This window comes from Ceratotherium simum, chromosome 16, assembly GCF_057802395.1.
Source record: "Ceratotherium simum simum isolate JZ-2026a chromosome 16, ASM5780239v1, whole genome shotgun sequence".
In the NCBI taxonomy this organism is placed as follows: domain Eukaryota; kingdom Metazoa; phylum Chordata; class Mammalia; order Perissodactyla; family Rhinocerotidae; genus Ceratotherium; species Ceratotherium simum.
This window is the reverse complement of record NC_141915.1, coordinates 26,449,465-26,475,883: the sequence shown is the minus strand read 5'-3', so window position 1 is coordinate 26,475,883 and position 26,419 is coordinate 26,449,465. Positions and strand designations below refer to the sequence as shown.

Genomic DNA, 26,419 nt, shown 5'->3' with positions numbered 1-26,419 from the left:
CAGATGTTGAATATTGTTTCTCTCAAATTTAAAATATCTTGCAGTGCCCCAGGCCACCTTGGTACAGTTTGGAAACTGTGGGTATATCATGTATGATTCCATTTATATAAAGTTCAAAAACAGGCAGAATTAATCAAAAGTGTTGGAAGTCAGGGAAGGTTAACCTGAGAGGATAATGACTACACAGGGGCATGAAGGGAGAAGTCTGGGATTTTGATAATATTTTGTCATGATCTGGATGTTGATTACACGTGTGTGTTCACTTTGTGAAAATTTATCAAGCTTTACATTTTATTTTTATTTTTATTTTTTTAATTTTTTGTTTATTGCAGTAACATTGGTTTATAACAGTGTATAAATTTCAGGTGTACATCATTATACTTCTATTTCTGCATAGATTACATCATGTTCACCACCCAAATACTAATTACAACCCATCACCACACATGTGCCGAATTATCCCTTTCACCCTCCTCCCTCCCCCCTTCCTCTCTGGTAACCACCAGTCCAATCTCTGTCTCTATGTGTTTGTTTATTGTTGTTATTATCTACTACTTAATGAAGGAAATCATACGGTGTTTGACCTTCTCCCTCTGACTTATTTCACTTTGCATTAATACCCTCAATGTCCATCCATGTTGTCACACATGGCTGGATTTCATCGTTTCTTATGGCTGAGTAGTATTCCATTGTGTATGTATACCACATCTTCTTTATCCATTCGTCCCTTGATGGGCACTTAGGTTGCTTCCAAGTCTTAGCTATTGTGAATAATGCCGCAATGAACACAGGGGTGCATGTATCTTTACACACTGGTGTTTTCAAGTTCTTTGGATAAATACCCAGTAGTGGAATAGCTGGATCATATGGTAGTTCTATCCTTGATTTTTTGAGGAATCTCCATACTGTTTTCCATAGTGGCTGCACCAGTTTGCACTCCCACCAGCAGTGTATGAGAGTTCCCTTCTCTCCACATCCTCTCCAACACATGTTGTTTCCTGTCTTGTTAATTATAGCCATTCTGACGGGCGTGAGGTGATATCTCATTGTAGTTTTGATTTGCATTTCCCTGATAGTTAATGATTTTGAACATCTTTTCATGTGTCTGTTGGCCATCTGTATATTTTCTTTGGAGAAATGTCTGTTCAGGTCTTTTGCCCATTTTTTAATTGGGTTGTTAGTGTTTTTGTTGTTGAGATGCATCAGTTCTTTGTATATTTTGGAGATTAAGCCCTTATCAGATGTATGGTTTGCAAATATCTTCTCCCAGTTGTTAGGTTGTCTTTTCGTTTTGTTGATGGTTTCCTTTGCTGTGCAGAAGCTTCTTAGTTTGATGTAGTCCCATTTGTTTATTTTTTCTATTGTTTCTCTTGCCCGGCCAGACATGGTGCTTGAAAATATGTTGCTAAGACCAATGTCGAAGAGTGTACTGCCTATGTTTTCTTCTAGAAGTTTCATAGTTTCAGGTCTTACATTCAAGTCTTTAATCCATTTGGAGTTAATTTTTGTGTATGATGTAAGGTAAGGGTCTACTTTCATTTTTTTGCATGTGGCTGTCCAGTTTTCCCAACACCATTTGTTGAAGAGACTTTCTTTTCTCCATTGTATGTTCTTGGCTCCTTTGTCAAAGATTAGCTGTCCATAGATGTGTGGGTTTATTTCTGGGCTTTCGATTCTATTCCATTGATCTGTGTGTCTGTTTTTGTGCCAGTACCATGCTGTTTTGGTTACTATAGCTTTGTAGTATATTTTGAAATCAGGGGTTGTGATACCTCTAGCTTTGTTCTTTTTTTCTCAGGATTCCTTTACTTATTCGGGGTCTTTTGTTGTTCCAAATAAATTTTAGGATTCTTTGTTCTATTTCTGTGAAAAATGTTGTTGGAACTTTGTCAAGCTTTACATTTTAAATATGAGTTGTGCATTCTCTGTATGTATGTTATACTTCAATAAAAAGGTTTAAATAAAACATCCTTCTTCACTGATCAGATTGTCGAAGTTTAAAGATTCAAATCACTAATACCCTTTAACCTACTACACCATTTAAGGATTTTTTTCCTAAAGGAATACTTGTTGAGTGTGCAGAAAATTCTATTCAGGGGTGTTTAGTATTGTTTATGATGGTAAAAATTGGAAATAACTATATGTTAATCAGTCAGAAATGGAATATTATACTGCAGTTATAAAGAATGAGGATGCTATATACTAGGGTAGAGATGCCAGAGTACCTCAAGTGGGGAGAATATAAAGCTTGTTACAAAGTAGTGTTAATAACAAAATCCTGTTTGTTGTTGTTTTTTGTAAGTGGGGGAATAAATATGTACATTTGTTTATGCATTGAAAAAAAGAATCTGGAGGAACACCAAATTTTAATGGTGTTTACTCAAGGGGTAAGATTGCAGTTGTGTTTTGTTTTGTACTATAGTCTCTATTTTTTTAATACTTGGATTTTTATGACCATGTATTATTTTGATATATAAAAGAAGAAGTAAAATTGAATTTTTAAGAATAAAATATCTGGGGCACAAAGTTGTACTAAGAAGAGAATAGCCTAAAAACTGATATTCTAAAATATTTGTCGGTATGAATGAGAAATAAGTCCAAGTGGTTGTTTACAAAGAAAAATAAATTCAAATAATTAAATAGTTAATTCACTGGCTAGCCAAATCAAGACACATGAGAGAAAGCTCACATTCTCAAAATTAGGAATGAGAAAGAAAAAACAACCATAGATACAATGGAAAGGGGAAAAATAGCTTTTTAAATTGTAGAGAAGCTTCTTTAGATGTAGAATAGCTTGTATAATTCTATGCTAATCAGTCTGAAAACCTTACTGAAATTACATTTCTAGGAAAATGCAAATGACCCAAGAGAGAAGTTAATAGACTGAAAATGGGAAAAGAAATTGAGAAATTATACTTCTCCCTTTGTCCATCTGCCTCCTCCCTCAGCAAACAAACAAAAACTCCTGCCAACTTCTGACACTTTCTTGGATGTATTCAAAGAACAGTTGACGCTACTGATATTTAACGGGTTCCACACCTACCTAATTCTTTCCAATTAAAAAAAAAAAAGTAGGGGCCAGCCTGGTGGTTTAGTGGTTAAGTTCGCCATTCTGCTTTGGTGGCCTGGGCTTCGCCGGTTTGGATCCTGGGCGTGGACCTACTCATTGCTCATTGAGCCATGCTGAGGTGGCATCGCACATAGAAGAACTAGAAGGACCTACAACTAGGTATACAACTATGTGCTGGGGAGAAAAAAAAAAAAAAGAGAAAGATGGGCAACAGATGTTAGCTCAGGGCCAGTCTTCCTCAAAAACAAACCAAACAAACAAAACAACAAAAAAAGTAAAATCGGAGCCAACCCGGTGGCGTAGTGGTTAAGTTTGGTCCTCTCTTAGGCAGCCTGGGTTCGCGGGTTTGGATCCTGGGCGTATTCCTACACCACTCATCAAGCCATGCTGTTGCAGCAACCCACATACAAAATAGAGGAAGATTGGCACAGATGTTAGCTTGGGGCTTCTCTTCCTCAAGCAAAAAGAGGAAGATTGGTGATGGATGTTAACTCAGGGCCAATCTTCCTCACCAAAAAAATAAAAAATAAAAGAGGTCGACGTAACACGAATACCTGAGCCTAAGATAGCATAAAAAGAAAGTCTCTAGAGGGGCTGGCCCCGTGGCTTAGCAGTTAAGCGCGCACGCTCCACTGCTGGCCGGATTCGGATCCCGGGCGCGCACCGACGCACCGCTTCTCCGGCCATGCTGAGGCGGCGTCCCACATACAGCAACTAGAAGGATGTGCAACTATGACGTACAACTATCTACTGGGGCTTTGGGGGAAAAAAAAGGAGGAGGATTGGCAATAGATGTTAGCTCAGAGCCGGTCTTCCTCAGCAAAAAGAGGAGGATTAGCATGGATGTTAGCTCAGGGCTGATCTTCCTCACCAAAAAAAAAACAAAAACAAAAGTCTCTAGAAAACCTCATTTGAAGCAAAAATTCCGGGTAAAATAATAGCTAATGCATATTAGCAAATCTGTTAATATAATTCACCATATTAATAAGATAGGAAAACCATCATAATATAAAAATTTAACATCTCTTCTATTAAACTTTAATAGGAAACACACCGATTGACATTATAAACATATACCTAATCAAAGGATAATATTCACCACTAAACAAAAATACTTAGTGGTGAAACACTTCAAGCATTCTGATGAAAATCAGGACTATAATAAGATATCTTCTATTATCAGTATCATTAAATTTTTTTAAAAAAAGACTTTCAGACTTAGTCCTGGAACTGTACTGCATATTCAGCATTCTTGAAGTGCCAGCCAATGCAGTTAGAATAAAGAAAACGCTGGCAAAATCAACTGAAAAACTATAGCAATAAGATAATTCAGTATAGGGGATTATTACACATTTATAATTAAAAATTCAATGATTTTTCTCTATGCAATATAGGAAAGAATATATCTTACTCAAAATAACAGAAAACATGCCATGGAGTAAATCAGAAAAGAGGTATACAGAAATCTAAAAGTCTTTAATAAATGTAGAAGAGACATATTTTGTTCCTAGATTGGAAGATTCGGAGTTTTAAAGATAGAATTTCTCTCTAAATCTGTATATTCAGGGTAAACTTAATCAGAATCCCAAAAAACATATTTTGGAACCAAAATTAATAAAAATGTGTAATGGAAAAAAGTTAACTTACAGAATGAAGGATTAAAGTGTATGGAACATACTCATAACTCCTGCAAATCAAGAAGAAAAAGACGACTGAACAGAAATGTGCCACTATGTTGACGGTGATTTTCTCTAGACAGGAAAATTGAGTGAATGTTTTTCTTTTATATAATTTCTTTTCTACATTTTCTAATTTTTCTAAAAATGTATATGTAATTCTTCTGAAATCAGAGGAAACAAATGTTTTACAGTTATCTAAAATACAGAATGAGTTTTCTTATAACCATATTACCCTCTCTCTACTCATGGATACACTTCTAATTTTCAACACAGATTGGTAGTGAAGCTTTAAGAAGAGAAGCTGGGAAACTTCTTAGCCAAATATAGAGATTGCTGATATGTATTGAGTTATTTGTGTCTGGTTATCATTGTTGGTTAGATCTCTAACTAGATTTTTGTTTTCACCTTCCGTTTGTATCATGATAGTGTCTTCCACCATTAACACAATCATGCTCTCTTGAAAATTATGCCATTGACCCATCATGTTAGGGATAGAGTTAGAGAATCTGGGTACTAGACATAAGTTCGTTCTCGTAACAGTTGGGGAAAAAAAACTCTTAATTTTTTGTTCAATGGATGGTGGGTCTAGTAACATCTTCATATGTGGACAGCATGTTTAAACGTTAGTAAGGTGGTGTCCTCTCATTTGAGTGTTAACTATCTATTTCTTGTGGTTTTTAATAATATGAACATGTCCACTTAACCCTTTGGCTTACTTACCAATAAGCAAAGAAACACTTTGCCCCGCAAGATCCAAATAATCATGTTGATCAGTTGTATATTTTTTTAAAAGCATGACATAGAACCAATGAGTGTAGAATGGCTGAGAAATTAAAATGTTAATAAGCTAGAAATTTAAATGTTGGCTTATCTCCAGAAGAAAGCATTTACCTTTTAATTACATGTGCATTTTGTTAAAATACTGCTATGATATTAGCTTTAATCCAAGAATTTACAATCTGAGATCACAATGCAGTCAAACAACAGATAAAGGACATTACATATAATATACAATATAAGAACAAATTAAAGGAATATCAAGTTTATACCAATGTGAATTTTTTCAGAGCTACATTTCAGATTTTGAGATTAGACAAGAATAAATGTATCTTAAAAGTGAAGATAGCACATGTGTGTTAAAATATTACTACTTTTATTTATTGTAGAGGTAAAGGATACATTTGTTTAGAGATAAAGGATACATTCTTTCTTATAAACCTTTTATTATGGAAAAAATTAAACACAAAATAGAATAGGGCCGGCCCGTGGCTTAGCGGTTAAGTGCACACACTCCGCTGCTGGCGGCCTGGGTTCGGATCCTGGGCACACACCGACATACCGACCACTTTTCCCGCCATGCTGAGGCCGTGTCCCACATACAGCAACTAGAAGGATGTGCACCTATGACATACAACTATCTACTGGAGCTTTGGGGGGAAAAATAAATAAATAAATAAAAATTAAAAAAAAAAAAAAAAATAGAATAATGGACCTCCATGTGTCCATCGCCCAGCTTTAACAGTTACCAATTCTTGGCTAGTCTTGTTGCTGAATCTGTTCTCCCACCCACATACCTTTCCTGTAGTATTTAGAAGCAAATCTAGACATATAATTTTTTCTGTAAATATTTTAGTAGTCACCATGCTATCATAACACCTAAGAAAAATGAACAGTAATTCCTTAATGTTATTAAATATCCATTCAAATTTGCAGTTGTTTCAAATGCCATATATATATATTTACAGTTTGCTTGTTTGGATCAGGATCCAGGTAAGTTCTATACCTTGGCTGTTGGTTGATATATCTCTTAATTCTCTCTTGATCTGTAGGTTCCCTGTCCCTTTGTTTTTTTTTTACCTTTGCTATTTATTTGTTGAAGAAATGGGATCCTTTGTCCTGTAGACTCTACAGAGTTTCCTGCAATCTGGGTTTCAGTCATCACTGTATAAAACATTTTCATCATTCCTTCTAGGTGTTTTAGCCTTTGCCTCTGTGGGGACCTCATGGGTTTCACTGGTTTCAGGCCAGTTTTTAATCCCAGTTTCTGGGTTTGGGGTCTGTAAATAATCTAGGTAGTGTGAATTTGGACTACATAGTCTCATGTGTCTTAGGCTAGAGGTTTCAGTTTTTCACAGCAGACTTTATGCTAAGGCTATGGGAGATGTTCTAGCCTGTTCTAGATGTTCTTTTTACTCCTGACTTTAGGCAGGTACAGGTAGTCCTCCCTTACCCTCAGTTTCGCTTTCCACAGTTTCAGTTACCCTCGATAAACTGCGGTCTGAAAATATTAAATGGAAAATTCCCAAAATAAACAATTCCTAAGTTTTAAATTGCATGCCACTCGGAGTAGCGAGATGAAATCTCGAGCCTTCTCCCTCTGTCCAGCCCAGGACTTGAATCATCCCCTTGTCCAGCGTATCCACACTGTATACACTACCCACCCATTAGTCATTTAGTAGCAATCTCTGTTATCTGATCGACCCTTGCAGTATCTCAGTGCTTGTGTTCAAATAACCCTTAATTTACTTAACAATGGCCCCAAAGCACAAGAGTAGTGATGCTGGCAATTCTGATATGCCAGAGAGAAGCCTTAAGTGCTTCCTTTAAGTGAAAAGGTGCAAGTTCTTGGCTTGAGAAAAGTCATATGCTGAGGTTGCTAAGATCTGTGGTAACTTTTATTACAGTATATTGTTATAATTGTTCTATTTTATTATGTTGTTGTTAATCTCTTACTGTGCCTAACTTATGAATTAAACTTTATCATAGATATGTGTGTATAGGAAGAAACATAGTATATCTAGGGTTTGGTACTGTCCGTGGTTTCAGGCATCCGCTGGGGGTCTTGGAATGTATCCCCTGGGGATAAGGGGGACTACTGTAGTTCAGCTCCAGGTCTCTTTGTTTACAAGGATCTGCTGCTTGGACTCTCTCCTCTCTGATCTTTGCACTCTAGCCCATAGCGATTTGGAGGTATAAACTGTTCTTTTTTTCTTCCTTTCCAGCTGTTTTTGAGTTTGTGTCTTAATTTTTGGCAGCTGTAGAGCTTCTGCTCTTGGTTTCAAACTCTGCTATTTATCCTGAAGTTGTTTTGTGATATTTTATCCTGCATGTCCCTGTGTTTGGAAAGGGGCTAGAAGGTTTTCCTATGTGTCAGTGCCATCTGCCATATTTCCAGGAGCTTTACTCCCGTTCCTCTTCAAAACTCAGCTGAAATTCTTCCTTGAAGTCAGTGTTCCTAAAACGCTCTGCCTACCTCCATTATATAATCTGTGCACATTATTTATTTTTCTGCTATGAACAGATTCTAAATTTTTTGAGATCAAAGATCAGTTCTTACTGACTTTGTATTCCTGGGATGACCATAGTCACCGCTATATTCCCCATACCTAGCACAGTGCCTTACACAAATGTTCCTGATATTTATTAAGTTAATAAAAACAAATAGTAAGTAGAATATTCCTAGCTGTCATATTCATGCCTTTGATGTGAAAATCACAAAGATAAGGCTAGGAGTAAGCTAGGAGATTTATGTGATGAATATGCCAGGGTACTTGCTAAAGATCAGATGTTAAAATAGGAAACACCTATTTTTGTCTATAAATTTAAGCAGCTATTATTTAGAATTTGTTCTTGATTTTTCCATATAGGTACTGGCACTTTATGTTCTTCACGACTCCAGCTTTTTAAGTTTGCGTTCTCAGAGTTCATTGCCTGACCACTGTTCTATACAGAGTACTATAGAGATAGGACATAAGACTGCTTTGTAAATGTTTCTCTCTAAGGTGTTTACAGTCTGGTTAGGGAGACAATAAGTAACTATGTATGAAATCAAGTTTTTTCCCCTCGTATGAAATTCATCAGATGAATTTGGGCAGTTTCAATAAATAATGATAGAGTAACAGCACTAAATACTTGATTCTCTAATGATAAACTCCAGAGTAGAGAGTCTTGAATTTTTTTGTTTCTTCTAAGGTTCTGAGTTCCATCCAAAGTAGGTTGCTACCAATTTGGGTTATGCACTCAGAAAATGTTGAATGTATATCTAATACTAGGCACTGTGCTTGGTATTGGAGATATAATGGTGACAGTGGTCACCTCATAGAATGTAGAGTGTAGTGGAGTGACATGTTTAACAAATTATCATTTAAGTGAATGCCTGCATACATGTCTTGATGCTACTGTGGAGGAAGAATACAGTGTGTCATGAGAAAGTATAACAGGGAACAGAATTTAGATTGGAAAGTCAAGGGGAAGGTCTCTATGATGAAGTGACATATCAGTTGAGACCATTAGGATGAGTTACAAATTAACCAGCAAAGAATCATGGTATAAAGAAATGGAAAGATATTCCATGTTCATGGATTGGAAGAATAAACATAGTTAAAATGTCCATATTACCTAAAGCAATTCACAGATTCAGTGCAATCCCAATCAGAATCTCAGTGACATTCTTCACAGAACTAGAACAAAGAATCCTAAAACTTATATGGAACAACAAAAGACCCTGAATAGCTAAAGCAATCCTGAGAAAAAAGAACAAAGCTGGAGGCATCACAAACCTAACTTCAAAATATACTACAAAGTTATAGTAATCAAAACAGCATGGTGGGCCGGCCCCCTGGTGTAGTGGTTAAGTTTGCACACTCTGCTTTAGTGGCCTGGGGTTTGCAGGTTTGGATCCCGGGTGTGGACCTATGCATCGCTTATCACGCCATGCTGTGGCAGGCATCCCACATAAAATAGAGGAAGATGGGCACAGGTATTTTTCTTCCTCATCGAAAAAAAAGAATATTTCAGGCTGGCCCCGTGGCATAGTGGTTAAGTCCAGCACGTTCCGCTTCAGCAGCCCTGGGTTCACCAGTTTGGATCCCAGGTGCAGCCCTACACCACTCGTCAAGCTGTGCTGTGGTGACAACCCAGATACAAAATCGAGGAAGATTGGCACAGATGTTAGCTCAGGGCGACTCTTCCTCAAGCACAAAGAGGAAGATTGGTAACAGATGGTAGCTCAGAGGGAATCTTCCTCATCAAAAAAAAAAAAAAAAGGTCAAAACAGCCTGGTACTGGCACAAAAACAGACGCACATATCAATAGAACAGAATTGAAAGCCCAGAAATAAAATCACACATCTGTGGACAGCTGATCTTCAACAGAGGAGCCAAGAACATACAATGGAGAAAGGAAAGTCTCTTCAATAAATGGTGTTGGGAAAACTGGACAGCCACATGCAAAAGAATGAATGTAGACCATTATCTTACACCATACACAAAAATTAGAATGGATTAAAGACTTGAAAGCGAGACCTGAAACTGTAAAACTCTTAGAAGAAAATATAGGTGGTACGCTCTTTGACATCAGTCTTAACATCGTCTTTTCAAATACCGTGTCTACTCAGGCATGGGAAACAAAAGAAAAAATAAACAAATGGGACTAGACTAAAGAGCTCCTGGAAAGCAAAGGAAACCATGAACAAAATGGAAAGACAGCCCACCATATGAGAGAACATACTTGCAAATCATATATCTGACAAGGGGTTAATTTCCAAAGTATATAAAGAACTCATACAACTCAACCACAGAAAAACAACCCTATCAGAAAATGGACAGAGGATACCAACAGACATTTTTCCAAAGAAGATATACAGATGGCCAACAGGCACATGAAAAGATGTTCAACGTCATTAAAAATTAGGGAAATGCAAATCAAAACTACAATGAGATATCACCTTACACTTGTCAGAATGGCTGTAATTACCAAGACAAAAAATAACAAATGTCAGAGAGGCTGTGGAGAAAAGGGAACCCTCATACACTGCTGGTGGGAATGAAAACTGGTGCAGCCACTATGGAAAACAGTATGGAGATTTCTCAAAAAATTAAAAATAGAAGTACCATATGACCCAGCTATCCTGCTACTGGATATTTATCCAAAGAACTTGAAGTCAACAATTCAAAGAGATTTATGCACCCCTGTGTTCATTGCAGCATTATTCACAACAGCCCAGATGTGGAAGCAACCCAAGTGCCCATCAGCGGATGAATGGATAAAGAAGATGTGGTATATATATACAATGGAATACTACTCAGCCATAAAAAAATCTACGAAGGGATTAATCTTTAATACTTCTACTATTTCTATAAAAATGTTAGTTTTCCATTTTATACTCTTTCTTACTTCCTGATATATTGTCTTCAAGAGGCAGTATAGTGTAAGTTATTAAGAACATGGATGTAATGACAAACTACCTGAGGCCAGATTCTTGCTTTGCCACTTCTTAGTTGTGGGATTTTAAGCAGGTGATTTAACTTTATACAGTATGCCTCAGTTTCCTCATCTGTGGAAAGATAGAAGAGTTACTTATGAAAAGCACTTAGAACAGTGCCTGACACATAGACGATCTCTGTAAGGATTAGATGCTATTTTTATTCTGGATCGGTATCCAAAAATGTATAAATTTGTGTTTGTTTTTTTTTTTTTTAATAAACCTGGTAAAGGATGATTTGAAACAATTAAATCGTTACCCTCTCCCCAGAATTTAAATGTGAACTCATTTTTAGCTAGAAAAATTGAACTGCTGAGTGAAAAAATGCTTGTGCTCGTTAATAGGGCGTATTTACAATATATTTACAATTGTAACTAAGGTAGCAACTTTCCTAAATTTTAGTTTCAAATCCTATTTAGTAGGATATACCAATTTTCAGTCTTTAAAGAAATACTATGAGTTGTAGAACATACAAAATTTAGTTTAATTGTCTTTATTTGATTGTTGAGTACAGGCAAAAAAGTTGTATGACTTCTTTCATTTCTTTTGTCTTACAAAAGAAATTCTAGGGGCCGGCCCCGTGGTGTAGTGGTTAAGTTCGGTGTGCTCTGCTATGGCAGCACGGGTTTGCAGGTTTGGATCCCCGTCATGGACCTACACCACTCATCAGCCATGCTGTGGCAGCGACCCACATATAAAATAGAGGAAGATTGGCACAGATGTTAGCTCACGGCTAATCTTCCTCAAACAAAAAACAGAGGAAGATTGGCACAGATGTTAGCTCATGGCTAATCTTCCTCAAGCAAAAAAAAGAGGAAGATTGGCAGCAGATGTTAGCTCAGGGTGAATATTCCTCAGCAAAAAAAAGAAGAAATTCTAAGCTTTAAGTTTGCTAATGATGAGTTATTTTGGTAAGATTTTTTATCCTATACTCTTTGGGGTATGTGTATATATTTATTTTTATAATTATGTTTGAATTTCTGCCCAAAATTAGAAATTTATCACATTATTAAGCTTCAAAATAGGGATTTGGTCGTAAATTCTCAGCTTTATTTCCCCTGAGTTTCTCTACTGGTTAATAGTCAAAGTAAATATGACAGTGATTAATAGTAATGAATTTCACTGTATACATTCCCAAAAGTTCTTATTTTTTTACACAGAAAACATAATCATCTTCAGAAATAACACATCTTTCTTCATGAAGGTTTATTGTTTTTTTTGTTTTTTAATTTTATTTATTTATTTATTTTTTCCCCCAAAGCCCCAGTAGATAGTTATATGTCATAGCTGCACATCCTTCTAGTTGCTGTATGTGGGACGTGGCCTCAGCATGGCCCGAGAAGCGGTGCGTCGGCGCGCGCCCGGGATCCGAACCCAGGCCGCTAGCAGTGGAGTGCACGCACTTAACTGCTAAGCCACGGGGCCGGCCCCATGAAGGTTTATTGTTAATATGAGTATCCAGCCATTATGTGAAGATAACATTTCTGCCTCCCCTTCCTGAGCATGTGGTGGTCCCTGTCCCCTCTCCCTTCAAGCAGTTGTTACGAATTTTTCACAGCGGTTATTATTGATTTGCATTAATATATCTACCTCATTTGAGCTGGCCTCCATTGTGATAGTGATTTATGCTCAAGAGTTTGCTGAGTTTTTAGTATGTTTTCCCTATGCAAAGTTAACTGGCCCATTTGGCGAATGAACCCTAGGTCTTGTCCTCTTTCTGAAACCCATGTTGTCATCAATTGAGCTAAGTGTTAAGTGCCTATAATATAAAGTGAATTAACATAACAAAATTCCTGCCTTCTAAGGCACTGTGTTTATAAAGCATATATAAATTCAAAAGCATTTGCTGAAGCTGGGGCAGGGCAAAGAGGGGCAATAGTATTTGTCTCTTTTTAACCATGTGCATATATCATTTGTGATAAACATTTCACACATTTACTAAAATATTATTTTAAATAGACGTTCTAAAAAGTCAGGCAAAATGAGTAAATGATTGTGACATGATTAGAAATCCTGCCATCCTAAAATACTTTAGACATGATCTGCTGTTAGTCTGCTTCTAAAGATTTTTATTTATTTATTTTTCCCCCAAAGCCCCAGTACATAGTTGTCTGTCATAGCTGCACATCCTTCCAGTTGCTGCATGTGGGACGCGGCCTCAGCATGGCCGGAGGAGCGGTGCCTCGGTGCGCACCCGGGATCCGAACCCGGGCCGCCGGCAGCGGAGCGCACGCACCCAACCACTAAGCCACGGGGCCGGCCCCTGTTAGTCTGCTTCTGAAGTGTCATTTCCAGAACTGAACTGATCTTGTGGTAGTCTGAAGAGCCCTAAGTGGAGCATATTGACCAGTTCTGGCTTCTGGACGTTTGCTTTGCTCTCGTTTTGATAATTTTATATTAACAATCCAGTTTTTTTTTTAAAGGAAAAAAGTTAATTTTAAAAGTTTCTTGAGGGCCGGCTCCGTGGCTTAGCGGTTAAGTGCGCGCGCTCTGATGCTGGCGGCCCGGGTTCGGATCCCGGGCGCGCCCCGAGGCACCACATCTCCGTCCAACCCGGGGCCGGGTCCCGCGTACAGCAACTAGAAGGATGTGAACCTACGACATACAACTATCTACTGGGGCTTTGGGGGGAAAAAATGAATAAATAAAATCTTTAAAAAAAAAAAATAAAAGTTTCTTGAATATAACTTTTTATGTTTATTTAATAAAGAAATAATTATATAGCACTTTATAATATTTAACCATGTACCAGATATTACTTTACAGATATTAATTTCTAACTATTATATACAACTATTAAAATGTTTTTATATGACTTGTAGAAATTTGTTAATTTACTGTTACATTTGTTTTAGCATAAGCATCTTTCCTGATATTGCTATGTAATCATACTCACTTTGATAGTAGTCATTAAATTCATCAAATATTAAGTCCATCGAATTATATTCATAAGTATGATTAAAGTAGAAATTAAAATTAAATTAAAAATTTTTAATTACCTTTTTTTTTAATTTCAGCTTTACCAACAGGGACGCTTATGTCAACTAGGCAGTGAATTTTGTGAATTGGAAGTTTTTGCTAAAGTATTGAGAGCTTTGGATAAAAGGTAAATTCATTTTTTAAAAATTGTGGTAAAACTGTACATAACCTAAATTTTACCGTTGTAACCATTATTAAGTGTACAATTCATTGGCGTTAAGTACATTCATATTGTTGTGAAACCATCAATTCCACCATTACTCTTTGTGTTCAAGAAAGGGAGGCCAAATTCATCTTTCCCATGTGACTATTATGTAGGAAGAACCACATGTAGGTGTACGTGACATGGCCTTTGATCGTACTTGCTGTTCTCCTTAGCGTTCTTCCCCAAATTTGCTTTAAATGCTATTTCTTTTTCCTTTTAAATGCTATTTTTATTTCCTAGAACCCACCTTTCTAGGAAAGTAGTTTTACAAAATATTGCTAATCTCTAATATGAATATTGCCAAGTTGTTTCATTTGTTCAACAAATTAAGTAAATACTTGTTGAACGCCTAGAATGTCAGGTACTGTTCTAGATGCTGGGAGTACGACATTGAATAAGATCTACATCTTCTCTTCCTCATGGAGTTTGTATTTTAGAGAAGGGTGGTAAAATAATTAACATGATTTCACTGTTCAGGGATAACTTCGAAATGTGGCCTGCGTACTAAGTCTATAGAGAAACTTCTTGGTTAGTTGATTAATTAAAATCAATGTGTAAAAAAAAAAATAGTAAATGAGAACTTCATTTTGCTTAAAGAAGGCTACAGAAAAACTTTAAAAAACTATCTTTAAGAAAAGTTTAGCTTTCTGGGATTTGAATTTCTCTCTGCAGTTCTAAACATGGCCATTGTAAAGATTTAGTGGAATATATTTCTTTCATCTCTCAGGTTATCTTTCACCAAGTCCAAATCCCTTGGTAAGTGTTTACTGTATTTGTGAAACTAAAATCATGTAGCTTGACTTCTTTTCCCTTTATCCAAAGCAGTGACTTCATTATTTACAGTTTTGTTTTTAATAAATTTTTTATTGAGAAAGAATTCACATACATAAAATTCACCAGTTTAAATTATACAATTCAGTAACTTTTAGTATATTCACAAGGTTTTGTAACTATCACTGTCTAATTCTAGAACATTTTCATCACTTCAAAAAGAAACCCTGTACCCATTAACAGTCACTCTCTCTTTCCTTTGCCACCAGTCCCTGGCCTACCATGAATCTACTTTGTGTTTCTGGATTTACCCATTCTAGACATATCATATAAATGGAAACATACAATATATGGTTTTTTGTGACTGGCTGCTTTCACTTATCATAATGTTTTCAAGGTTCATTCATGTTGTTGATTGTATCAGTACTTCTTTCCTTTTTATGGCTGAATAATTTTCCATTGTATAGATATGTTTTATTTATCTAGTTACCTGTTGATGAACATTTGGGTTGTTTCCACCTTTTGGCTATTGTGAATATGCTGCTATGAACCTTCCTGGACAAGATTTTGTATAGATATATGTTTCTAATTCCCTTATATATATAGCTAGGATGTATCCATATGACAACCCTATGTTTAACTTTTTTTTTTTTTTTTTTTTTAAAGATTTTATTTATTTATTTTCCCCCCAAAGCCCCAGTAGATAGTAGTATGTCATAGCTGCACATCCTTCCAGTTGCTGTATGTGGGACGCGGCCCCAGCATAGCCGGAGAAGCGGTGGGCGCCGGGGATCCGAACCCGGGCTGCCAGCAGCGGAGCGCGTGCACTTAACCGCTAAGCCATGGGGCCGGCCCTAACTTTTTGAGTAACCTCTAAACTGTTTTCTGCAGCAACTGCACTGTTTTACATTCCTGCCACCAATGTATGAAGGTTCCAGTTTTCCCATATCCTTGCCATCATTTTTTTTTTTAAATTATTATTATAGCCATCCTAGCAGGTGTGAAGTGGTATCTCATTGTGATTTTGATTTTCATTTCCCTAATGACTAGTGATGTTGATTATCTTTTCTTGTGCTTATTAGCTATTGTATATTTTCTTTGGAGAAATCTCTATTCAAATCCATTGCCTATTTTTTAATTGAGTTATTATTGAATTATAAGACAATTTGGTTTTTAAAACTGATGTTAAAAGTTAGTTTTATCCTTCATTGCTGTCACTTTACACATACAGGGTCTGTCGGGGATCCACTGAGTAAAGATACTAGGCTAAATAGTGAATTATTATGGCCTCATAGTTCGTAAGGCAAGAGGTTTTTTATCTTACTCCATCATGGAAAATAATGGTACTGTTATTTTTAAAAAAAAGCAAGCTAGCACTTTCTTAAAGGCCAAAATATGTTACCTTTATAAAATAACGTTTTCCTTCTTTTTCAGACATTTGCTTCATCATTGTTTCCAGGCGTTGATGGATCATGGTGTAAAAGTTGCTTCAGTCTTGGCCTACTCATTCAGTAGACGGTGCTCTTATATAGCAGAATCAGATGCTGCAGTAAAGGAAAAAGCCATTCAGGTTGGCTTTGTTTTAGGTAAGTAATGGTAAAATAGAGGACTAAGTTTTGTCCTGTGACATGACTCAGAATTAAACCTGCTAACAATAAAGGATTCTCCCAGGACATTTCCAAAGTCTACATAAGGAGGTTATGGGAAAAACATCAGAAAAACTAGGTGTGACTTATTGAACATTAACTTTGCACCAACCACTATACTAGGCATTTAAATGTTTATCTTTCTAAATCCTCATGGCATTCCAGTGATGTGATGGCATTAATAGCATTTTACAAATGAGGAAACAAACTCAGAAAAGTTAAGTAAGTTGCTCAAGTCACATAACTAGAAGTGGAGCTAAGTTTAGAATCCTCCGTCTATATGATTCCAAACCACCTGTCTCTCTACCATGTCATGTCTCCAGCCTCTTGCACCAGCTTACTGTATGCTGTGTGACATGAGACTTAATCCTTTTGGGGCCTCAATGTTTCCATCTCTAAAATGAAGGCAATTCTCTGTTTCCTCGTGGTGATGTTTGAAGAATAGTGAAAACATAAATGGAAAAGGATTCTGAGAAGGTTTTGTATGCTATACATACAGAAAAATATTGTTTAATATTTGATAACATTTTATATGTTTTTCACAAATCTACATAGATGAGTATGTTTCAGGCAATTATTTATTACAGTTGTTGCTACCTTTCTTTTTAAAAATTTTTTTATTTTGAAATGGTTGTATATTCACAGATAATATCAAAACCAGGAAATTGATACTGGTTTAACCCTGTTAGCTAGACTACAGACCTTATTTAATTTTAACATGTACTCATTTGTGTGTGTGTGTGTTTCTGTGCGGTTGATTTCATGTAAAGATGCATGTAACCATCATTACCGACTGTTCCATCACCACAGGCTACCTTTCATTTTTAACTTCTCACATTAATGTGTGCACGTGCATGTTTTCTCTCTTCTTATGCGTATGCACATACACTTTGTCAACAAATTTTCGTGGTTATTTCCTTCAGTCTTAGAATAATTCTTTGTAGTGGTCGTAGACAGTTTGCTGGAGGAACTTCATAACATTCTTTCCTGAAAAGAACCCTCGGCATTTATCCTTTGATAGTCTCATGGAATATAAATTGCAGCAAAGAGTTTTGACCAAAGAATATCTAACAGTGGTGTTTGTGATCTTGATGAATGTTAAGATTGACATCCCTTTAGTCCTAGGTGGTCGTGTAAAAATCTGTGGGAGAAATTTAGTATCAAGGAAGGTGAAAGGCAGGAAGGCTAGTGTTCATTGAGGTCCTCTGTCATGTCCACAAACACTTATACCAATGTAGCCATTGTAATGAGCCAGGTTGAAGAAATACCTTGGAGATAGAACCAAGTCGTAACAAACTCATAGTTGTATTATCAGTCTTGATCCTAAAATTACCAAAACAGTGAAAAAACTTCATACCATAAGTATATAGTGATGGAGATAATTTTTTAAATAACAGCTTTATTGAGATATAATTCACATACCATACAGTTCACCCATTTAAAGTATACAGTTCAAAGGTTTTTAGTATGTTTAGAGTTGTGAAAACATCACCACAATAAGTTTTAGAATGTTGTCATCACCCCAGAAAGAACCCCAAACCCATTAGCAGTTACTCTTCATTTCCTTCCAGCCCCTCCAGCTCTAGGCAACCATCAGTCAACTTTCTGTCTCTATAGATTTACCTATCCCGGACATTTCATAGAAATGGACTCATAAAACATATGGTCTTTGTGACTGACTTGTTTCATTTAGCATAATGTTTTCAAGATCCATCCATGTTGTAGAGATAGAATTTAATATAAAGAATTTTTAAACAGGTATTAGAGAACTGAAAAGACAAAAATGGAACACTGGGATATTATGGACACTGCAACTGCAGGAATCAACTACTACACTTAGGGCTTGGGGAACCAGGGGATGAGGTTGGAATTATTAAAATTTAGAAGTTTGAGGAGGTGCCTCGCAGAGCTGTGATGCTGCTAGGCGAGTCCTGATGCCTCAGAGCTCTGAGTAGGGGGCCCATGGGTCTAGAACCTAGACCTCTAAGAGGGGCACCTGGCTGGTTGGTGCTGGTGTCTCTAATGGGGTGCTGTGAATCTGGTTCTGCAAGTGTTGGAAAACTGCAACTGGAATTGGCTTACTGGGATAAATTGACACTGCCAGAGTAAAGAAGCATTATCCTGGGGCATTGCTGTCAGCAGGGGCCTTGCTGACAAACAGCAAAGAGTGTCTCATGTGTCTTGTGCTCCTGCAGTCTTTCAGTCTCTCTTTCTCTCTGGTTTACAGAGTCCTAGCCCCAGCATCATAAAACAGAGTCTAGAAGGGTTGATTTGAAGCTGAGAAGAGACAGTAGCCTAATAACCATCATAGCACACAGTATGTTGGGATGATGACAAGGAGGTTGCTTAGTATGGATATTATAACCTTATTATTTCCTGTCACTTAGTGAGGGCCCTAAAATGTTCTAAAGCATACTTCTCTCCAATTAAAATATTTGATTACATATAACTTGAATTAAACATAAAATATATATCTGAGCAGAATATAGTATTTTCTTGGCTCAGACACTGTTGACACTATTAAGACTGTTGACACTATTAAAAATGTACTAAACTAATATGAGGGGTAAGAGCCTCTAAAAAAATGAACAATATTCTAAGGAAATGTCCTGTGCATTAGGACTGTTGGAGGACAGCAATTCAGTTTCTTGCTAAAAAAACGAGGTGAGCAAGTATCGGTGTCTTTTTTATCTATGTATCCTCTATGATGTGGTGCTATACTAAGAAGATTAAGTTTATTCAGATTTGTTTATCTTCTTTGGGATTGGGTAGGGAGAGATTGAAAAGTTATATTTATCCTGCAAAATGAAAGTATTAGGATCCTTAGAATATAGTAGCTAATTAACTGGAAAATGTCAGCTCTTAGGCACAGAGTATTCTTAAAGGGTTAAAACTCTTGACTCCTTGTTTAAGGTCTCAACTTTGACCTAATTCCCCTCGTTTGAAAGTTTTTTTGTTTTTTTTGTTTAATTTCACAATTAGACTTTGTTTTGGGCTAAACACAGGGCTTTAATATTACAGATTTTTTTTTTTTTAGCTAATATTCTTTATAAGCATGTCATTTTAGCTTTCAAGTGATTTATTAAATTATCTAAAGTTAGTGGTTTTTCTTGTCCTTCAGGTGGCTTTCTTTCAGATGCAGGCTGGTACAGTGATGCTGAGAAAGTTTTTCTGTCCTGCCTTCAGTTGTGTACTCTACATGATGAGATGCTTCATTGGTTTCGTGCAGTAGAATGTTGTGTGAGGTAAGTTGGAATAGATCCTACAAATAATGCTGTAATGGTACTTGGTTTTATACTTTTACTTTTCTAAACATACTCCAACATTTGAATAATCTTCTGAGGAGATATTCATATGTCACAGTTTCACTCCTCTGGCCTCCTGTCTGTCATCCCCAAAATAAAGTTAACTTGCTGTAGACATCTTAGCTTAGATTTGAGTATTGTGAGCCAGACTGTATATATCTTTTTGCTTTGTCATAGAGCTTGTTTATTCTTTCAGTCAACAAATATTTATTGAATGCCTAATATGTACCAGGAACTACTGGATGGCTAGGAAAAGGAATATACTTTTTTCTTGAGTGTTATTTTTTTACTGCTACTTTGTTTACATTTCTAGAATTATGCATAGTATTTTACTTATAAATTACTGTTTTCTTTAAAAATACATTTTTTAAACAGAGGTACTTAAAGGAAAGGCAAACAAGTCTAGAAGTAACTGCTTTTACCGTCCTTATTTTTTTCTGCACATATAACATTTAATTTTAGCTGTTTTTATATAGGTTCTCTCTCTTCTGCAATTTGATTTGACATTTCCTAAAAAGAATTTTATTTATAAAACTAAAGGGAAATCAAAATAATGTTAAAAAAATAACAAATTCCTTATCCTAAGTTAACTAAAGTCTGGTCTGTTTACTGAATTTATAGTCTTCTATTTTTATTGATTAAAGGATCATATTTCCTTGGTATCTTAGAGATGAGTTAATTAAATCTGGACCCCTTCAGAGCTAGAATATAGATTCTTCTATATAAAACCATTGTTGATTTAAGCTAAAATTGAGTAAACCTCTCTAAAAGAGTTCAGTCTTTTGAGGTTGTCATTACTCTGTTTTATACAGGGCTTACCTGTGTTAGACACACATTCAAATCCTGAAGTTAATTTTGTAATGTGTAAACGTAATTATAAATAATATTTTCGAAGCTTATGATAATTTCCCACAGATATTTTGGAAGTATATGATAAATTATAGGAATACTTATGTGCAGAAACTATAAAGGGATTGGTATTTGGGCCCATAATTTGTAGTACTGACAAAAATAATCTCTGTGTCATCTTTCCTCCCCTCTTCTGCCTGTTCTATCTTTGTAGGAATAGGAGACTAGACTATCTCATATGGGATTTGAGGGCTAGTTAAATGTTTCTGCGTATATGAACTAGTTAATTTGGAACAGAAAAGCCATTTTGTATGACTTATCATTGTAGATTCCTCTTTATAGCAGTCTTGACCAAAAGGTAAAACATTGTCTTCTTGTATTTGCTTGCTTTTTATTCACAAAATCAGAAGATTTATGTTACCCGTATAACTGACATTTCTTCTGTCTGTCTAATTTTAAGCTCCTATATAAATTTTGCTTCAGTATAACCAAAAGATTTAGTTTTCTCACAGGACCAAGGCTCCTTCTCTCCTTCCTGTTTTGTCATCTTTAGCATATAGCTTACATCATTATGCTTCCAAGTGTTACAGGGAGAGGAAGGGCAAAAGGCTCATACCAACTGAATCTACTTTTTCTTTTTCTTTCAGTCAAAAAAAATAGCTTTTCCAGAAGCCCAGCCCTGTCTCTTTGCTTACCTCTTTTTGAAACTGGGACACATTCTGTACATCCTCAACCCATGTTAAGGTGGTCTGGGAAGCAAAACATTTTTAATTGTGCATATTGCTGCCTTGAATGAACTCATGGGTCTACATTAAGGAAGGAGGGGAGGAGAATGTTGGATAGGTCAATATAGTGACTGTCCTGGCTGTCTTCAAAACAGACACATATGAAATTAGAAAAATAATCTGGACCAAGAAACAAAGCTATTTATAATACCAGCTTACTGCTTGTATACCTAGACATTTTGTTCTCATGAGTTTGAAATTTCAAAGTAAAATTTGCTTCTACACAATGAAACTAGCCAAGTTCTTGGTTGTTACAGGTATTTTTAATATAACTTATATATGATATATAGTCTTATCATCCCCTTAGTATTATTTTAAAAAAAGACTAAATTTTTGTTATTTAGGTTTTTTGTTTTTTTGTTTTTTTTTTTGGTGAGGAGATGAGCCCTGTGCTAACATCTGCCAAGCCTCCTTTTTTTTTTTTTTTTTTTTTTTTGCTGAGGAAGACTGGCCCTGGGCCAACATCCGTGCCCATCTTCCTCCACTTTATATGGGACGCCACCACAGCATGGCTTGCCAAACAGCGCGTCAGTGCGCGCCCAGGATCTGAACCGGCGAACCCCAGGCTGACGCAGCGGAGGACGCGCACTTAACTGCTTGCACCATCGGGTTGGCCCCTATTTAGGTTTTTTTAAGGCAGAAAAATGTGGGTGATTAATTGACCATGTTTTTAATTGAATTAGAGAAAAAGTGTTTTTGCAAAACAGATACTAATGAAATCCTTTGGCCAATTTCAGTGGCTTTGAGCCTGATGCAAGAGTAAGAGTGTATTTTTTAATGTAATGTCACAAAACCAGTTTCTAATCTGGGATTAGCATGGAAGCAGTACAGAGCATCTTGTTACAGAGCATAGAAGCAGTTAGAGAATCTTCTTGTTAAACCTGGTACCACTGTAGTTAAACCTGGTACCATTTCTCAGTCCTTGTTGTATTCCTTGAAGACTCTGCCTGTTTCCCTTTACTCATTTTCTATGTAATAGCTTTGTTTTTTCTGCTTATGCTCATGTCTGTTGCCAAACAAATTTAAAAAATATAGAAAACTATGCCACAATTATTGTATCAGTGTATTTTTGGAATTTTAAGCAAAAAGGAACTTCCTGCACTGGGGGAAAAAGACTTGAATCTAGATTGAAAAAGAACCCCAACCCTTGGCAGTTGAATTTCATGAAATCCAAGAATAAATAGAAATTAGAAACTAGAAGACAATAGCAGTATCTCAGTTATTGAGAGAAAATACTAAACTTCACCAACTTTTAGGGTAAAATAAAGAATTTTCAAACATACAGAGACCCAGTATACTTCCATATACTTTATCTGAGGAAAATACTCAGAATTTCTTTAACCAAATAAAAGTTCAATAATAACACATCCCAAGGATGGTATAGAAACAGTGGTAAGCAGTGAATATTGTAATATATAGTTTCATGTAAATGGAGTAGAAAGAGAGTGAAGACCAAATTGGGAATTTGTAATATGTCTTAAGTAAGGATTTTTTTTCAAACTGGAAGTGAAAGGGAAATTTTAGAAATAACATAAAACAGAAATTCTCCATTACCACATACTATTAACTGTAAGGTAAGTTTTTTTTTTCCCTGAAAATTATCCTTCAGTAAGGAGAGTTGCCTTACAAAGTCCCTCATGCTATGTGATGTTCTTTCAGGTCTATTATTTTGAACAACAAGGTACTATTTGGGAAAGAAATGTTAGCCTGAAAACTCAGCCAGTGCCAGTGTCAGGAAGCTCATGGAGACCACCTGGCAGAATTTTCTTTTTAAGAAAGTAATGGAATTTAACACATTTAGAATTATTCTGGAGGTCATTAAATAACTGTATAGTTGTGTTAGATGTCTTTATTAACTGGCTTTTTGAAGATTACTTTGAAATGGAATGCAATAAGTGGTTTGGTTGTGGAGATTATGAATGTCTACTTGCTGCAGGTGGAATGGAAAAGCCCAGCAGTCCTAGTGCTTTACAGATGGTTGGTGGTGCCTTGGGATAAAATTTCTGGTGATATCATACTATGCTCAAAAGTGCTGATTTTCAAACAAGTGAAAATGTTTTACTCTGAAAAACAGATGACTCAAAAAGTAGTTATGATGATGATGAAGATAAATGTTTAAAGATACATGTGAATAGTTTGGATAAAATGGTTTTATAAATTGCAAGAAGGAAAAGCAATTTTTGAAAATTTAATTTAGAATTTAAATATTTATGCATAACATAACATAAATATGATTTAAATATTATAACTTTAAAGCGTTATCATATATATCCCTAAAACTTGGTATATTCAAGTTGGCCAAAAAACTTTTTGGATGGTAAATGGAGGTGTATGTTATTATATTCAGGTTGCGTTATATTGGGCATATGTAATAGCCTGTTTTAAAAATACACATTTGGGAAAATGTAGTAGTACAAGAAAGTGTTATAAAGGTCTCATGTTGGTGAATGGAATAGGAATGGCTGTCATTACTTAGTGTTAAAATATTACCAATGCTAGGAATGGATATATAATGACGTGTATAATGGAAAAGTATGATAGACATTCCAAATTAAGGTAGTGGGAGTAGAGGTAAGAATGGTTGGAAACCTGTCCAAGCTAGATAAAAGCAGAGAAAATAGAGGAAATAACTAAGTATGATAAATGAAAAATAGCTAACTAATGATAAAGTAAAAATAATATGAAAAGATTAAAACTAAATATGACTGTCATCAAAATGCGTGTAAATGGACTCAATTCCTCTATCTAAAGATAGCAACTGCCAAGAGGGTAAAAAGATGAAATCCAACTATATATTGTTAAAAGAAAACACCCCCAAACATTAATATTAACAGCAAAGCAGAATTCAAGATAAAAACCATTAGTTGATAAAAAAGGATATTGATAATAAAATGCACAAAAAGGTCATAAACTCATGTATAGCAAATAAGATAGCAGCCATCTACATAAGCAGTGCACCCTAAAAATACAAAGAATTTAATAAAAAGATAACCAATATAATGTCGAGTGCCACCACGGTAGGTTAATTCAGAATTCAAAGAAGTTAACAAGGAGCTAGGTTTTTTCCCATCTGTTCCTGTGTCTTCTGTGTGCCAGTTTTGCCTTTGGCTAGCATCCCAGTGGTTATAAAAATGCTGCCATAGTTTGAGGTATTACATGTAGATTCCACATTGTCCAGCAGAAGAAAGACTCCCTTCCCAAGCACCATGTTTTTTTTAAATTTTTTGTTTATTACAGTAACATTGGTTTATAACATTGTATAAATTTCAGGTGTACATCATTATACTTCTATTTCTGCATAGATTACATCATGTTCACCACCCAAATACTAATTACAACCCATCACCACACACATGTGCCGAATTATCCCTTTCGCCCTCCTCCCTACCCCCTTCCCCTCTGGTAACCACCAATCCAATCTCTGTCTCTATGTGTTTGTTTATTGTTGTTATCTGCTACTTAATGAAGGAAATCATACGGTATTTGACCTTCTCCCTCTGACTTATTTCACTTTGCATAATACCCTCAATGTCCATCCATGTTGTCACACATGGCTGGATTTCATCGTTTCTTATGGCTGAGTAGTATTCCATTGTGTATATATACCACATCTTTATCCATTCATCTCTTGATGGGCACTTAGGTTGATTCCAAGTCTTGGCTATTGTGAATAACGCTGCAATGAACACAGGGGTGCATGTACCTTTACAAATTGGTGTTTTCAAGTTCTTTGGATAAATATCCAGCAGTGGAATAGCTGGATCATATGGTAGTTCTATCCTTGATTTTTTGAGGCATCTCCATAGTGTTTTCCATAGTGGCTGCACCAGTTTGCACTCCCACCAGCAGTGTATGAGAGTTCCCTTCTCTCCACATCCTCTCCAACACATGTTGTTTCCTGTCTTGTTAATTATAGCCATTCTGACGGGCGTGAGGTGATATCTCATTGTAGTTTTGATTTGCATTTCCCTGATAGTTAACGATTTTGAACATCTTTTCATGTGTCTGTTGGCCATCTGTATATCTTCTTTGGAGAAATGTCTGTTCAGGTCTTTTGCCCATTTTTTAATTGGGTTGTTAGTTTTTTTGTTGTTGAGATGCATCAGTTCTTTGTATATTTTGGAGATTAAGCCCTTATCAGATGTATGGTTTGCAAATATCTTCTCCCAGTTGTTAGGTTGTCTTTTCGTTTTGTTGATGGTTTCCTTTGCTGTGCAGAAGCTTCTTAGTTTGATGTAGTCCCATTTGTTTATTTTTTCTATTGTTTCTCTTGCCCGGTCAGACATGGTGCTTGAAAATATGTTGCTAAGACCGATGTCGAAGAGCGTACTGCCTATGTTTTCTTCTAGAAGTTTCATAGTTTCAGGTCTTACATTCAAGTCTTTAATCCATTTGGAGTTAATTTTTGTGTATGGTGTAAGGTAAGGGTCTACTTTCATTTTTTTGCATGTGGCTGTCCAGTTTTCCCAACACCATTTGTTGAAGAGACTTTCTTTTCTCCATTGTATGTTCTTGGCTCCTTTGTCAAAGATTAGCTGTCCATAGATGTGTGGGTCCAAGCACCATTTTTTATCTTTAATGACAGGGAATCTTTCTGAGAAACCACCCAGCCTACCTACCCTTGAGTCTCACTAGCCAAAGCTAGGTCCTTTGGTGACCTCTGAATCAATCACTGGCAGGCAGAATGGGATCTCTACACCATGATCAGCTTAAACTAATTGTGATTTACTCTTGAGTCCTGTGAGAAATGGGGTAAACAAAATCAGGGTTCTGCCAATAAGCATGAGGTGCTGAAAATGGCTTTTGGTTAGGGAGCCGACAGTGTCTGCTATATCTCACAATGCTTTGTTCCTCCACTTAAAATTAAA

General features: G+C 36.1%; 1 protein-coding gene across 1 annotated transcript in view; it reads left to right on the top strand.

Annotated features, from left to right (window-relative positions):
* The window catches only part of APPBP2 (amyloid beta precursor protein binding protein 2), a 61,880-nt gene that overhangs the window by 10,570 nt on the left and 24,891 nt on the right, over positions 1-26,419 (top strand). The window contains exons 2-4 of the mRNA XM_004434817.3: positions 14,029-14,117; positions 16,401-16,552; positions 19,734-19,857. Of these exons, the coding sequence (XP_004434874.1) occupies positions 14,029-14,117; positions 16,401-16,552; positions 19,734-19,857 (365 nt within the window). The remainder of the gene's footprint in view (positions 1-14,028; positions 14,118-16,400; positions 16,553-19,733; positions 19,858-26,419) is intronic.